The sequence below is a fragment of the Ovis aries genome, chromosome 23, assembly GCF_016772045.2.
Source record: "Ovis aries strain OAR_USU_Benz2616 breed Rambouillet chromosome 23, ARS-UI_Ramb_v3.0, whole genome shotgun sequence".
NCBI lineage: Eukaryota > Metazoa > Chordata > Mammalia > Artiodactyla > Bovidae > Ovis > Ovis aries.
The window spans coordinates 37442950-37459660 of record NC_056076.1 but is presented as its reverse complement, the minus strand read 5'-3'; the positions used below and the strand labels follow the sequence as shown (position 1 = coordinate 37459660).

The 16711-nt window shown below is 37.5% G+C and overlaps 1 protein-coding gene across 2 annotated transcripts in view; it reads right to left on the bottom strand.

Annotated features, from left to right (window-relative positions):
• Positions 1–16711, bottom strand: part of SMCHD1 (structural maintenance of chromosomes flexible hinge domain containing 1) — a 124221-nt gene that overhangs the window by 86902 nt on the left and 20608 nt on the right. For both annotated transcript variants that reach the window (XM_042239642.2, XM_027960934.3), the window contains exons 6-8: positions 2333–2447; positions 2096–2215; positions 452–618 (exon numbers count right to left, since the gene is read on the bottom strand). In XM_042239642.2, coding sequence (XP_042095576.1) covers positions 452–618; positions 2096–2215; positions 2333–2447 — 402 coding nt within the window. The remainder of the gene's footprint in view (positions 1–451; positions 619–2095; positions 2216–2332; positions 2448–16711) is intronic.

The following is a 16711-nucleotide window of genomic DNA, read 5'->3' as shown; positions in this document are numbered from 1 at the left end:
AGCATGGGCCTCTTATTTGTAATGACCAATATATTACATGTATGCTAAGTTGCTTCAGTCGTGTCTGACTCTTTGTGACCCTACGGACTTTAGCCTACCAGGCTCCTCTGTCTATATGCTTCTCCAGGCAAGATACTGGAGTGGGTTGCCATTCCCTTCTCCAGAGGATCTTCTTGACCCAGGGATCGAACCTGCATCTCCTGTGGCTCCTGCATCACAGTCAGGCAGATTCTTAACCACTGAGCTCCTGGGGAAGCCAAGTGACCAATAAGTATTTACAGAACAGAGAACCATTTTAACAGCTAACATCAGCGTAATGGTTCCTATGCTGAGGGAAGAAATGGGATAGGATCAAAGCAGACTGCCAAGACGTTTCAATGTACCTGTAATATTTTCTATCTTAAAAAAATGATAAGAAAAAACATGTCCTGGATCAAATGTAAACACTTACGTTAACTGTCTGGTCCAAAGATGGAAATAATTTTTCAAGTACTGTATGTGTTCTGGTTGTACCCCTGTGATAACCACAGCAGTAAAGCTATCTTTTTCCTTCTCCTCTGTGATAAGATGATGTAGAAATCTTTCATCATCATTTGTAATGTGACTAGAATCAGACGGCTATAAGAGTGAACATAAGTACATAAGATTACATGCACCTCAAATGTAGTTAACAAACAAAGTTTACATCAACCTTTAACATTCACTTGGATAATTTCAAATACAACCTTCAAAAATCTTTTGGAGGAAAATCACCAAATACAAATCAGCTGAGTGTGTGACAAAGCTGTAAGGACAGAGAGCCTTTTACGGAGATTGCTAAACTGGCTTACAAAAAGGAGAATCCTACACCATAATGCTAAACCAATTGTAGAATCATAAAGAAAAGGGAAAAGGAAAATACTGAATTTAAAAATACCTCCCAAATTGAGAACATTTACCCTCAAGTGGAATGAGTCCTTGCTTGGGGTACCTACCACTTAACTTGGTCAGGACCAATGCCCAGCCGGTCCACATTCATTAAAACTAGGATACAGCCTGAACCCAGCTGACTTAGCCCAAAGGCACTGTGGTTTTTTGTTTTTTTTTTTTTTTCTTTTTACTTTATTTTACTTTACAATACTGTATTGGTTTTGCCATACATTGACATGAATCCACCACAGGTGTACATGCGTTCCCAAACATGAACCCCCCTCCCACCTCCCTCCCCATAACATCTCTCTGGCACTGTGTTTAAAAGGGAGTAAAACCATCCTGGGCCCCAGGCCACTTTCAGAGAATATCTATAGTCTGTGGGGGGAGGGAAGGATGTGTTTGAGGATAAGAATTTAAAACTTCTGTTTTTATTTTACTATGAGTCTGTATATTAAAAATTGCATGCATATGTATGCATATATGTACTATGTAAGTTGCTGTACACATAAAAGCTTACAAGGATAAAGATACACACTGAACTGTTAGGAAAAGTGACTTTGTAATAAACACCATATGCATTTATAAGTTCCAATTCCTTATAAAGTTAGACTAGGAGAAAATTCAACTAAATATATCATAAGGACTTCTATCTGGCATTTGAGACTATTTTTATTTTCTTTATAAAAATTTTTACAATTTACTTTAGAATCAAAATTTTTTTTAAATTTTTACCTTTAAATTTTAAAATGTTTCAAAGTTGAATGAGTAATACAACAAATACCATGTGCTCACCATGATTCAAATTTATTAACATTCCATTTATTAAAATGAGAGTTTGAATGCAAATTTAATCACTGTTTTGTATTCTACTTCTGTGATTATTATACAACAAATACTTAAAAACTCAAACTCAGAGCAAGGAAACAGTTTATAATCTTATGAACAATTTCCAGGAAGCTGACTTGGCTTTATGGGAAAAGCTATTTTCTAAAAACTTCAGCCTAAGAAACTACACTACTGATCACTTTTACTATTCACAAAATTAAAATAAAAATTTGAAAATTCCATATTTTCAAGTTTTTAAAATAACATAAATATCTTAGAAACTGAAAAAAAAAAATGTTCTTGTCCCATCATCCATCCAAGGTATAAATTTACACTTAATGAGTTAAATGTACTGTACCTTTCTGTTTCTAATAAATCCGCTATATATTGCCTCTTTATTTTTCTCCTTCTTCTCAAAATCTTCTTTAGAAAGTAAAAGTTCATGAACATCCTGGGAGTCTGCAGGCTTACTTATCATCTGTTAAATATTAAAAAGATTACCTTTTAAATTCACAAAATTGAAAATGAATAATTAGACAGTCAACTTCAAAATATTTTGACCAACTTTCACTTTTGAGAAATCTTTTTTACTTACTCTGGCTGACTGTCCAACAAAGAAAACAGCCTGCTTGCCCCCAACACCAAAATAGGAAATATCACTATTTAAACTGCGAGGTACTGGCAGTGGTCGAACATATCCTGAATGATCACTAAAATAAAACATTACATTAATGCAGTGTTATTAAACAAACGACTTAGGTGCTAATGAAAACTGTTATAGCAGTTTTAATAAGAGTTAATAAAATGATCCCCAAGCCAGATAATACCCCTATTCAAATGTAAAAGAATCAGAGCCAAAAGCCAAAACAGCATCTAGTCCAAAGGCTCTCCAAGTTTGTTACCCAGGCCAGCTGCATCAGCAAACCTGGAAATTCTAAGAAATGCAAATTCTTGGGCTCACCCCCTCAAGTTAGAAAATTTCAAATATCTGTAACTCTACAGTCTTCCCTTCAAAATCCTTTACTCATTCAAAACTCATTAAAATGCTGTCTCATGACTAGTGGGAATTACACCAAAGAGATTCTCATTTCCATGTGCTTCTGCTCTGTCATGTCTGATTCTCTGTGACCCCATGGACTGTAGCCCACCAGGCTCCTCTGTCCCTGGAATTCTCCAGGCAAGAATACTGGAGTGGGTTGCCATGCCCTCCTCCAGGGAATCTTCCCAACCCAGGAATCAAACCCAGGTCTCTCGCACTGCAGGCAGATTCTTTACTGTCTGAGCCACCAGAGAAGCCCTCTCATTTCCAATGGATTATGACAAATGAAGAGCTGAGACTCAGCCTCTGATTGCAGCGTACCACCACCGTGGAGAGCAGACATCCCTGGTCTCTTGAATACAGGGAAGATCTCCAGGGACACAGTTTCCCAATATAAGACACCCACAAAACTGGGGTGAGGCTGGAACCACAACACCAAGTGGAAAGGTCAGAGAACAGTGCACACACAGCTGGAAAGAACAGATACACAACAGAAAAAAAAAAAAAAAAAGAATGAAAAGTATCAAGTGGGACTAAGAACAAGTAACTAAAAGATAATATCTTACACAAGTTTAAATGCAGTTCAAGAAAGAGAGGAGAGAATGAATAATAGCTGCAAATATTCTCAAATCACTAAAAGGCACAGATCCACAGATTCAGACCAAAAGAGCCCAAACAGGAAACATAAAAAAAATCCACTTCACAGTGAATACTAAACAAAACAGAATAACTAGAAAATACACTGAGAAGATAAATGGCTTCGCAGGCTTTGACAGCAACAATATAAGACGGTGGAATATTATCTCCAAAGGGCCAAGAGAAAAATGTCAGTATAGAACTGTGAACTAGGGCGAAATCAAAAACCAGACAAAAACCAAGGGAATTTACCATTAAGAGATTTGCTCTAAAGCAATGTTCCTACAAGCACAATCTGACTCACATGGGAATAATATTATCAGTACACAGGTTATTTTTTTAAATATATGTTAAAATTTTTAAATTCTTTGTTAGAAAAAATGTTGTATGTAATTTGGGGAATTCCAAGTCAGACTTGAAATACTATACAACAGCAGTGTAACTCTGGGAACCTCCCTTGTGGTCCAATGGTTGAGAGTCTACCTGCCAGTACGGGGGACACAGGTTTGATCTGTAGTCCAGGAGGACTCCACATGCCACAGAGTAACCAGGACCGTGTGCCTCAACTACGGAAGCCCACATGCCCTAGAACCTGTGCTCTGCAACGAAAGAGACCAATGCAAGGAGAAGCCCACGCATCCCAACTAGAGTGGCCCCCACTTGCTGAAACTACAGAAAGCCCATGTGCAGCAACAAACACAAGCATAGTCACAAAATAAATATCCAGAAAAACATCTACTTCTGCTTTACTGACTCTACCAAAGCTTTTGACTGGGTGGATCACAACAAACTGTGGACAATTATGAAAGAGATGGGAATACCAGACCACCTGACCTGCCTCCTGAGAAATCTGTATGCAGGTCAAGAAGCAGCAGTTAGAACTGGACATGGAACAACAGACTGGTTCCAAGTCGGGAAAGGAGTACATCAAGGTATATTGTCATCCTGCTTATTTAACTGATATGCAGAGTACATCATGATAAATCCTGGGCTGGACGAAGCACAACCTGGAATCAAGATTACTGGGAGAAATATCAGTAACCTCAGACATGCAGAGGACACCACCCTTACGGCAGAAAGTGAAGAAGAACTAAAGAGCCTCTTGATGAAAGTGAAAGAGAAGAGTGAAAAAGTTGGGTTAAAACTCAACATTCAGAAAACTAAGATCATGGCATCTAGTCTCATCACTTCATGGCAAATAGATGGGAAGCAATGGAAACAGTGAGACATTTTATTTTGGGGGGCTCCAAAATCACTGCAGATGGTGACTGAAGCATGAAATTAAAAGATACTTGCTCCTTGGAAGAAAAGTTACGACCAACCTAGACAGCATATTAAAAGACAGAGACATTACTTTGCCAACAAAGGCCCATCTAGTCAAAGCTATGGTTGTTCCAGTAGTCATGTATGGATGTGAGAGTTTGGACTACAAATAAAGAAAGCTGAGCACCGAAGAACTGATGCTTTTGAACTGTGGTGTTGGAGAAGACTCTTGAAGAGTCCTTTGGACTGCAAGGAGATCCAACCAGTCCATCCTAAAGGAAATTAGTCCTGGATGTTCATTGGAAGGACTGATGCTGAAGCTGGAAGTCCAATCCTTTGGCCACCTGATGCGAAGAACTGACTCATTTGAAAAGATCCTGATGCTGGGAAAGACTGAAGGTGGAAGGAGAAGGGGATGACAGAAGATGAGGCGGTTGGATGGCATTACCGACTCAAGGGACATGAGTTTGAGCAAGCTCCAGGACTTGGTGATGGACAAGGAGGCCTGGCATGCTGCAGCCCATGGGGTCGCAAAGTCAAGACATGACTGAGTGACTGAACTGAACTGAAAACTTTGGGAAGGAAGTGATTAGAGATAAAGTACTCTAAATTCTTTAATATGGGAGAAGTGAGATTCCTGAAGATAAATATGCATTTTTAAATTTCAAAGACAACTAGGAAAATAAACATAAATTCTAAAATATTAAGAGAAAAAATGTAGAACGGTGTTTTCAAAAGCAACAACAAAAAGTTGCAACTAATTAAAAAAACAAATAATGGGATAAAAATATTTTAATTGGTATAAAAAGTTTTCACCTATGTATCAATTTTCAAAATAAAGACAACAATGACCAGGTCAAACAATGTAATACTAGACCTACAAAACAAAGCACACAAACAATAGCTCCGTTCACAAAATACAAAGCAACTGCCATACACAAACTCAATCTCCACATAACAAAACATAAACCTGCCCCCCACAAAAAAGCATGCATATATACAAACACTCCACACAATATACAAATAAACCACACAACATGTATGCACATTTACAGTGCTCCAACACACACACACAATGTATATAACATCAACAGTAAAAAGAACATCTTAAAGAGACAGAGAAAACAGACAAGATATAGTCTGAGAAACAAAGAATGACAATAGACTTTTTATTGTAAAATACGCAAGTCAGTAGAAAATGGGAATGGCATTTCCAACGCACTGAAATTTTTTAGAAAGTGAAAGTGAAACTTGCTCATTCATGTCCGACTCTTTGCAACCCTATGAACTATACAGTTCATGGAATCTTCCAGGCCAAAATACTGGAATGAGTAGCCTTTCCCCTCTCCAGGGGATCTTCCCAACCCAGGGCTCGAACCCAGGTCTCCCACATTGCAGGCAGATTCTTTACCAGAGTCAACCTAAAATTCTATACACAATGAAAATTTCTTTAAAAGGGGAAAAGAGTAAGGAGAGATCCAGACTTTATCAGATATTCAAAAGCTGAAAAAACTTACTGACAGCAATCTTGAATTACAAAAACTGTTGAAAGACCTTCAGAAATGAAAATTATACTGTGAATTTAAACAAAGGAATGAAGACTACCAGAAATGGTAAATATGTGGATAAACATAAACTGACTCAGGGACTCAAACTGATGCTTGTATATGAATGTTTACAGCAACACTATTCACAATATGCAAAGAAAGGTAAAAACAAGACAACTGTCCTTTAACCTATGAATGCAAAGAGGTAGTATAGCTACATAATTCAGCCATAAAAAGGGATGAAGTTCTGATACAAGCTACAACATGGGTGAACCGCGATAAAATTATGCTAAGTGAAATAAACCAAATAACAAAATGAAATAAACAAAATGATAGTGTTTGATTCCTCATAAATGTGGTACCAAGAACAGGCAAATTCACTGAGTCAGAAAGTAGAACTGTGGTTATCAGCAGCTGGATGGGTAGAGAATACAGAGTTACTGTTTAATGGGTACAGAGTTTCAGTTTGGGGAACACAAAAAATTTTGAAAATATGTTATCGTTGCAAAACACTGAATATAATTAATGTCACTGAATAATACACTTTAATGTAATGCTGTATTTTTACCACGTTTTTAAGAAAATGACTGTTAAAAAGACACTCACAGAAACGGAGCAGAAAAGTGGTTGACAGAGACTGGGGAGTGTGGGAAATAGAGGCTGGTAAGAGTACAAAATTTCAGCAGGAAGATGAATAAGGCCCGAGGAGCTAATGATATAACGTCATATGTACAGCCAATAACACTGTATTGTGTAACCAAAATCTGCTAAGAGAGCAGAACTGTGATAAATTAAAGATGTATACTATGACTCCTAATTATCAGGAAAACAACAGAATAACAGCTAATAAATCAATTAAGGAAATAATAGAGACACACATACACATATACTCAATTTGAAATAAGGCAGAAAAAAGGGAAATGGGGGGTAGGGAAGATAAATAACAAAGATGGTAACCAAGCATACTGATAATCACATTAAATGTAATTGGTCTAAAGAAAGTGAAAGTTGCTCAGTCGTGTCCAACTGTTTCCACCCTGTGGACTATAGAGTCTATGGAATTCTCCAGGCCAGAATACTGGAATGGGTGGCCTTTCCCTTCTCCAGGGGATCCTCCCAACCCAGGGTTCAAACCCAGGTCTCCTGCATTGCAGGCAGATTCTTTACCGAGCCACCAGGGAAGCCCAGTTGGTCTAAGCATCTCCATTAAAGGGCAGAGATCATTAAATTTTAATATACAACTAAATGCTGCCTCAAAGAAATTCTTTAAATATAAAGAGACAGATTAAAAGGTTGGAGAAAGAGTTGTCAGTTTAATACTAATGAGAATAAAGCTGTAGGAGATATATGAATATTAGACAAAGTTAATAAAACAGCTGGAGAAGGAAATAGCTACCCACTCCAGTATTCTGGCCTGGAGAATTCCAAGGACTGTATAGTCCATGGAGTCGTAAAGAGTCATACACAACTGAGCAACTTTCATACACACACAATGAGAGTAGCACCAGGAAATGAAGGACGAGCAATGAAACAAATATGCAGGTAAAGAAAACAGACTACTCTTCTCTGCTTGAGATTTTAAAATTACGTTTAGGCTACTGAAGTAAAAATAACACTGTGTGATGTAGTTCTCAATGTGTGTAGTGGTAACACTTAAAACTAAATAATCAATGGGAGAGAGTTAAAATACCTAAATAATTTGGTGAAATTTCTGTAATTCACTTTAAGTGGCCAATGTCCAGTATTCCCTGGAGAAATCATAAAAAATAAAGGATATATTCAAAAACACGATAAAGAAAATGGTATAGTAAAATAAGTTCAAGTAAACCACAAAAAGGCCCAGAAAAGACAAATGCAAAACAAAGGGAACAAACAGAAAAGTTAAAACAGGACATATCTGAGTCCTAATGTATCAATAATTACAGTAAACCGGCAGACTGAATTTAAAAATGACCCAACCATATTTTGTCTATAAAACACTCATTACAAACATAATGATATAGGTATTTTAAAAGAAAATAGATATGAAAAGATATACCACACATGAACCAAAAGAAAGCTGGAATGACTACAGTGGCACATAAAATACACTTCAGAGCTAGAAATTCCAGGGACAGAGCAGCATTATGGAGGAGAGGTATGGCAACCCACTGCAGTATTCCTGCCTGGAGAATCCCCATGGACAGAGGTCCTGGTGGGCTACAGACCATGGAGTCACAAAGAGTAGGACACAACTGGTGACTAAGCACAGCATACAGCAGCATTATAAAATGATGACAGGTCAGTTCACAGAAAAGTTCTAACGATCCTAACTGTGCATACACAAAACAACACAAGTTAAAGATACACAGAGCAAAAACTGTGAAAACTGAAAAGAGATCAACAAACCTGCAAATAAGTGGAGTTCTTCAATACCCCTAAGTCACTGCTACACAGAAAATCAACAAGGAAAAGAAAGAACTGAACGATATCATTCACTGATGGAATCTGATTGAAACTTACAGAACACGAATCCCAACAACAGCAAAATATACATTCTTTTCAGGGACACAGAAAATTCACCAAAATATAGATCATATCCTACATTATAAAACAAATCTCAACAAATTTAAAAGAACTGAAACAATATAGAACATGTTTTCTGACTATATGTCAAACCAGAAAGGCAAGAAAATCTATTGGGAACCTTTAGAAATTGAACAACACATTCCAAAAAAGATCCATGGATCAAAAAAGGAAGCAGCAAGGAAAACAAAAGTTACACTAAAATCAATGAAAGTGAAATTAAAAACTCTTAAGATTCGACATCAAGATACTACCAAAAAAAGCATGTAAACCCAAAGTAAGAAGGGCATATATGATAAAGAGCAAAAATCGAAGAATCTGAAAACAGGAAAACAGAAAACAAACCAAACACTGGCTCTTACAACATTACCAGTAACTATATGCCAATGAAATTGAAAATTTAATGGAGTAATTTCTAATAAAAACAGAAGGTACCAACACTAAATCAATAATGGAAAGCCAAAATATGCTTACAACCCTATAAAGAAATCAAAGCAATAGTTAAAAATTCCTCCCACAAAAAACATACCAGACCCCAATGGTTTCCCAAGGGAGTTTTATCAAACTTTTATTAAGTGGTTTAAAGTATAAATTATAATTTATCACTTTGGAAAATAATTCACCACTACTTTGTAAGTTGGAACATTCATTTTATAACCTACAAATTCCCTCCTAGGTATTCACCTAACAGCTTATGTAGATCTGGACCAGGAAACATACATAACAGAACACTCCACACACTGCATGCATAAAATAATCCTACCAGCAACTGCTAAGAATTGGGGGAGAAAGTCAAAAGCCTACTGACTGGAGACTGGATAAACAGAATGAGATTTCTTTTTGGTGTACACAAAGATTACACAGTTATGAAAAAGAATGAACTACAGACCCACACAGGTAAGAAATCTTAGTAATCTAATACTAAATGAAAATGCAAGTCCCTTGTAGGTCAACATACAGTATGATTACATTTTATATTATCAAAAACAAGCAAAATTAGATACATACATTTTATTAATAAAAAAAGAAACAAAAACAATGCAAAATATGTGTTATCTTTGGTGGGGGAATAGGTAGAATAAGTGAGGAGGACACAGAAGTCAGTCACAGGAAATATTCTACTTATCAGATAGGGGGCAAATTCTGGTTATTCAGCTTATTAAATTTTTCAATAAACTTTAAAAGTCCATGTCTTGAATTGTATCATAAATCAAGAATTACAGCTAATTATATTCTATGAACATAATGTCTATTAAAAAAACAGTTAAATAGGTTCAAAGACTTTAATTACTGTAATAATACTTCTAGCCAATAAGCTGAAAATACCCTCCCCTAAACATTCTCCTTAAAACACATATGGGAAAGTGTATCAAAAGTTTGGGATGGGGCAACTCAGAGATAAAACAATGTATACATACTTAATCTGATTCAAAACTAAGGAACTCTGTTTACTGATTAGGAATCGACATTCATAATGACAAGGCAGTAAGTTTCCTTTTCCATTCATGAAAGCCCAATCTAAGCAAAAACCCTTTTATAACAAATAAGGCCAAAAATAGTAATTTCCAGTAAGTTTTAGACTTGTGTAAATACAAGTCCAGAAAATTCCTATGCCCACACTCAAGGGAAATATAAATCTCCCTTCATGAAGAGAAATACAAGCATAAATATAATTCAAGACATTAAGAAACAATTTTGCATCACAGAAGTAGTTAAGTTGCCTCCTTCAAAATAAATTTATATCACAGTCTAAAAGAATCTCAGAAAATATCTCACTCTTATTCTTGATTCAATGTAAGAGGTCACATTATCTTTGTGAAACATAAGTATTTGTTAGGAAAGAGAAGCAAAATCTTTATGAAACCATGTCATAAAAATTGTAGAAAGTAAGAAAAAGGAATAGAAGAAATCAAATCAGTAAAAAGAAACTAAAAACAATACAAGTGATTGGCAGGAAATATGGTAGTGACTATACGTATGTGTATTTATATCTCACTATCTCAAATCTACCAGAAGGAAAAAAAAATCAGGTTCAATGAAGGCAGCTTCATCTTCAACAAAAGTGACAAATGGCCACATATCCCTAACTGAGCTCTGGAATGTACCTGTGAGACACAATGGAAATAACCAAATCAAAGTATGGTGGCTACATGTTACATTCTCATTCTCTAAATTCAAGTAAATACAAATATCTACTTGAAAGATCATCTTCATCGCAGAAAAATACTGACGACAAAGGAGCTTTTTCTTTAGGAAAAATAAGAGAAAATCCTGTCAGAAGTCCATTTCTACAACCTAAAAATGGCATGGGAAGTGAGCCATGTGGCATGCTATTTTTTCCCAAAAATGGCTGACTGAGTTGAGAGCGTTTCAATTACTGAGCAAGCTGACGGTGCAGAAAGTAGCACGGATCCAACACATACCTGAATTATGGCCACCCAGTGACCTAACTAATGTCACCTTTCTTTCTTCCACAAAATAGATTAAATGAAAAAACAATAATACAACAATGTCCTTAGGTATCTAACTTCACTTATAAGGCAATGACTGTAACAGTGCCTCATTCATGAGCAAATTTCCTATATCCAGGTACTGTTCTATATCTTAGGGGTTTGGATTACACAAGTGTACTACATACTCATCAAAACCCAGTTAATTGAATGATCACTTCCAGAATGGCATATTAAGAATCTATGAAAATCCACTTTGTTAAAAGCAAAAACAATACCCCCAAAAATTGTCAAAATCAACTTTTTCAAAACTCCAAATATTAACGTCTTACCAATAATCCAAGGAGGGGTTATTTAAGATACATCGATGAGTCTTTGGTGAAAACTGCTAGCTCTGGTACGTTTTCACATACCCTATCCCATTCCCCTCTCACCAGCTCTACAGAAGCCTTGAAAGCCAACAGTCTTGCAGTCACAGTGAAAACTGACAGCCTAGGAGTTGCTGGAGTAAGTTTGGAGTTTCCCAGAAGTTCCTTCCCCATAGAACTGCCATTATTGGATCTGACAGTTCCCTAGAAACCTCCACTTGCAGGGTTTGTCTTTATCTGACCTAACTCAGAACTTGCTCAGTGTGAAAAGCATTTTCCCTGGGTCATTTGTCAGAAACAATCAGTGGCAGATGTTTATCATCACAGCTGACTGAGGCAATGAAAACAGTTGGAAAAAAACACAAATCTGGCCCAAAACTTAGAAGGAAAAGCTGGGGAATGGGAGGTCCATAGTGGTTTTGAAAAGCTCCAACACATTCACGAGAATCAAGAAGATCACACTCCTGTTCAGGACTGTATTCATACTCAAGAAAAGTACTGAGAAGCCCTAATCTCTCATTTCTGGCTGACTTTGATATTCAGTGCAAGCAAGAGTTACAAGCTAAGCCAGAGCAGTCACTTTCCTATAGGAACATTAAAAACATAGCCCATGTGCACACAGAACCCCTTGGGAAGAGCTAGAAGACTCAGTGGTTCCAGGCACTTGAGAAAAATGTCTGATCATCAACTGACCATTAGATTAACTGAGCACAGACTTCAGAGGCAACACAATATAAAGAATATAGGTTTTACCGAATTAGTCTAGGGAAGTCACTACACAAACAACAAAAAGACAAAAGGAACAATAAGTCGTGGGTGTCCGTGCGTGTTAGTCACTCAGTCCTGTCTGACTCTTTGCAACCCCACAGACTGTAGCCCGTCAGGCTTCCCTGTCCATGAGATTCTCCAGGCAAGAATACTGGAGTAGCTTGCCATTCCCTTCTCCAGGGGATCTTCCTGACCCAAGAACTGAACCCAAGTCTCCCACACTGCAGGCAGATTCTTTACCATTTGAGCTACAGAGAAGTTCCAATAAACCCTGGGAAGGGAGATAAATCTGATTTTCAGATCTGCCACACTACATTATTTAAAATGTCCTGTTCTAAACAGAAAGCTATGTGCCACACCAAGAAATATTAAAGTCTGGCCTAAACACAGGAAAAACAGCTCTCAGTAGAAACTGTCACAGAGAAAGCCCAGGCCTTAACTAGACTTACCAGACTAAGATTTAAGTCAGCTATTTTACAACAAATGCTAGGTGGGAATGTCACTTAGTGCAGTCACTATGGAAAACATGATGGAACTTTCTCAAGAAAACAGAGTTGCCATATGACCTGGCAATCCTACTCCTGAGCATAAATCTGGACAAAAATATACATGCACCCCTATGTTCACAGCAGCACTGCTAAGAATAGCCAAGACACAGAAACAACCTAAATACCCACTGATGAATGGATGACAAAGGTGTGGTACATATATGCAGTGGAATACTACCCAGACATAAAAAGAATGAAACAATGCCATGTGCAACAAGATGAACGGACCTAGAGATTATCACACTAAATGAAGTCAGAAAAGAGAAAGACAAATACTATATGATATCACCGATATGTGGAATCTAATATATGACATAAATGAACATTTATGAAACAGAACAGGCTCAGAGACATAGAGCACCGACTTGTAATTGCCAAGGGTAGAGAGTGGGAGAGGGATGGAGCGGGAGTCTGCAGTTAGCAGATGCAAACCAGTATATGTAAGATGGATAAACAAGGTCCTACTGTAGAGCACAGGGAACTATATTCAGTATTCTCTGATAAACCAGAATGGAAAATAATTATTTTTTAAAAAGAATATACATATATATGTATAAATGAATCACTTTGCTGTATAGTAGAAATTAACACAGCATTGTAAATCAACTATATTTCAATTTTTTAAATTTTAATAAATCAGCTATTTTAAATACATTCAGTGAACTAATAAATTATTTCTAATGAAGTAAAAAAAAACCCTACAAAAACAGTATTTCACCAAATACAGACTATCAGTAGAAATAGAAACTACAAAGAACCAAACGAATTCTGGAATTAAAAAAAAAGAAAAACTCAAAAGAAATTTCAATAGGTGACTCATGAACAGATATGAACAGGCAGAAGAATCAGTGAGCTTAAAGACAGGTTGGTTGAAATTATTTAGTCTGAGAAATGAAACAAAGATGAACCACATAAGGACAGGAGAGGAAGAATATTTGAGTAATGGCCAAAAACTTCCCCAATTTGATGAAAATCTTCATCTAGACCTCCAACAAGTTCAACAAACACCAAATATAATGAACTTAAAAATCAGACATACCACAAAGTACCAAAAGCCAGAGGAAAAAAAGAGAACTCTGAAAGTGAAAGAGAGAGGTGACTAATCACATACAGGGATACTCAAGACTGAAAGCTGACTGCTCATCAGAAACTAAGCAATCAGAAGGCAATAGGGTACCATATTCCAAGTATTGCCAGGAAAAGACTGTCAACCAAGAATTCTTTTTTCAGCACAAGTAGCCTTCAAAGCTGAAGGAGAAATTAAGACACTGACAGGTAAAACCTGAGGGAATGTGTCATGAGCACATCTGCTATGAAACAGCTACTAAAGAGGAGTCTGCTGAACAAACTGAGAAGACTTCAGAAAGTAATCTGAATACAAGAAAAAAAAAGAATAAAGTAGAGGTAACTATATAAATAGAAAATGACAGTGTATTTTTTATAACTCTCCACCAACCTGATTTAAAAAACAGCTGTTTAAAGCACTAACTATAAAACTGTATTGACAGGGTTATAATGCATAATAATGTCATTTATATGAAAATAATAATACAAAGGAGAGGGGAATTAAGTTATAAAGAAACAGTTTTTGTGCATTATTGATATTCAACTGGCATTTATCCAAAGTGGACTGTTTAAAATGTTAATTGAAATCCCTAAGAAACACAAGTGAACCACTTGTGTAGATTAGTAGATTAACAACTATCCAAAGTATATCAGTGATTGCAATGAGAGGCAGGGCTGACCATAAATGGGTACAGGGTTTCTTTTGGAGTAATGAAAGTGTTCAGAATTAGTTGCGATGGCTGCACAACTTTGGTATGAATTATATGACCATAAAAATAAATGCATTTAATGAAGATATACTTAAGACAGATGGGAGCATCTCAAGGTAAAATTTTACTTCAGAAGAAAAAACTGAATTCTACATAATGACGCAGCAGGAGAAAGCTAACCGGTGTCTGTAATTTACTTTGAACTGAACCAAAAAATAAGCTGGCCTGGACTGCCCTGGTTGTTACTGGATGAGAACCCATCTGCCAAAGAAGGGGACGCAAGTCTGATCGTTGCTCTGGGATGGTTCCACATGCTGTGGAGCAAATAAGCCCATGTGCCACAACCATGGGGCCATCTGCTGCAACTACTGAGGCCCCCTCATGCAACTACTGAGGTCCCCTCACTGCAACTACTGAGGCCCCCTCATGCAACTACTGAGGCCCCTCACTGCAACTACTGAGGCCCCCTCATGCAACTACTGAGGCCCCCTCACTGCAACTGCTGAGGCCCCTCACTGCAACTACTGAGGGCCCCTCACTGCAACTACTGAGGGCCCCTCACTGCAACTACTGAGGCCCCCTCACTGCAACTACTGAAGTCTGTGTACCTAGAGCCACTGCTCTCACACCCAGAGAAAGCCCACACATAGCAACAAACACGCAGCACAGCCAAAAATAATTTAGTAATTTTTAAAAAGCTTTAAAGTCTCTCGGATTTTTTTTAAAATGACCTAAAGGTTAGCCAGCAAATTCGACAAACTCAGCAGTGGCCACAGGACTGGAAAAGGTCAGTTTTCATTCCAATCCCAAAGAAAGGCAATGCCAAAGAAGGCTCAAACTACCGCACAATTGCACTCATCTCACATGCTAGCAAAGTAATCCTCAAAATTCTCCAAGCCAGGCTTCAGCAATACGTGAACTGTGAACTTCCAGATGTTCAAGCCGGTTTTAGAAAAGGCAGAGGAACCAGAGATGAAATTGCCAACATTTGCTGGATCATTGAAAAAGCAAGAGTTCCAGAAAAACATCTGTTTCTGCTTTATTGACTATGCCAAAGCCTTTGTGTGGATCACAATAAACTGTTGAAAACTCTGAAAGAGATGGGAATACCAGACCACCTGACTTGCCTCCTGAGAAATCTGTATGCAGGTCAGGAATCAACAGTTAGAACTGGACATGGAACAATAGACGGGTTCCAAATCGGGAAAGGAGTACATCAAGCCTGTATATTGTCACCCTGCTTATTTAACTTTTATGCAGAGTGTATCATGATAAATGCTGGGCTGGATGAAGCACAAGCTAGAATCAAGATTGCTGGGAGAAAGATCAATAACCTCAGATATGCAAATGACCCCACCCTTATGGCAGAAAGCAAAGAAGAACTAAAAAGCCTCTTGATCAAAGTGAAAGAGAAGAGTGAAAGAGCTGGCTTAAAGCTCAACATTCAGAAAATGAAGATCATGGCATCTGGTCCCATCACTTCATGGCAGATAGATGGGGAAACAGTGGAAACAGTGAGACACTTTATTTTGGGGGGCTCCAAAATCACTGCAGATGGTGACTGCAGCCATGAAATTAAAAGACACTTGCTTCTTGGAAGAAAAGTTATGACCAACCTAGACAGCATATTAAAAAGCAGAAACATTACTTTGCCAACAAAGGCCCGTCTAGTTTAAAGCTATGGATCTTTTAGTAGTCGCGTATGGATGTGAAAGTTGGACTATAAAGAAAGCTGAGCGCCGAAGAATTGATGCTTTTGAACTGTGGTGTTGGAGAAGACTCTTGAGAGTCCCTTGGACTGCAAAGGAGATCCAACCAGTTCATCCTAAAGGAAAGCAGTCCTGAATATTCACTGGAAGTGCTAAAGCTGAAGCTGAAACTTCAATACTTTGGCCACCTGATGCAAAGAACTGACTCACTGGAAAAGACCCTGATGCTGGGAAAGACAAGCTGGGAGGAGAAGGGGACAACAGAGGATGGGATGGTTGGATGGTATCACTGACAATGGACATGAG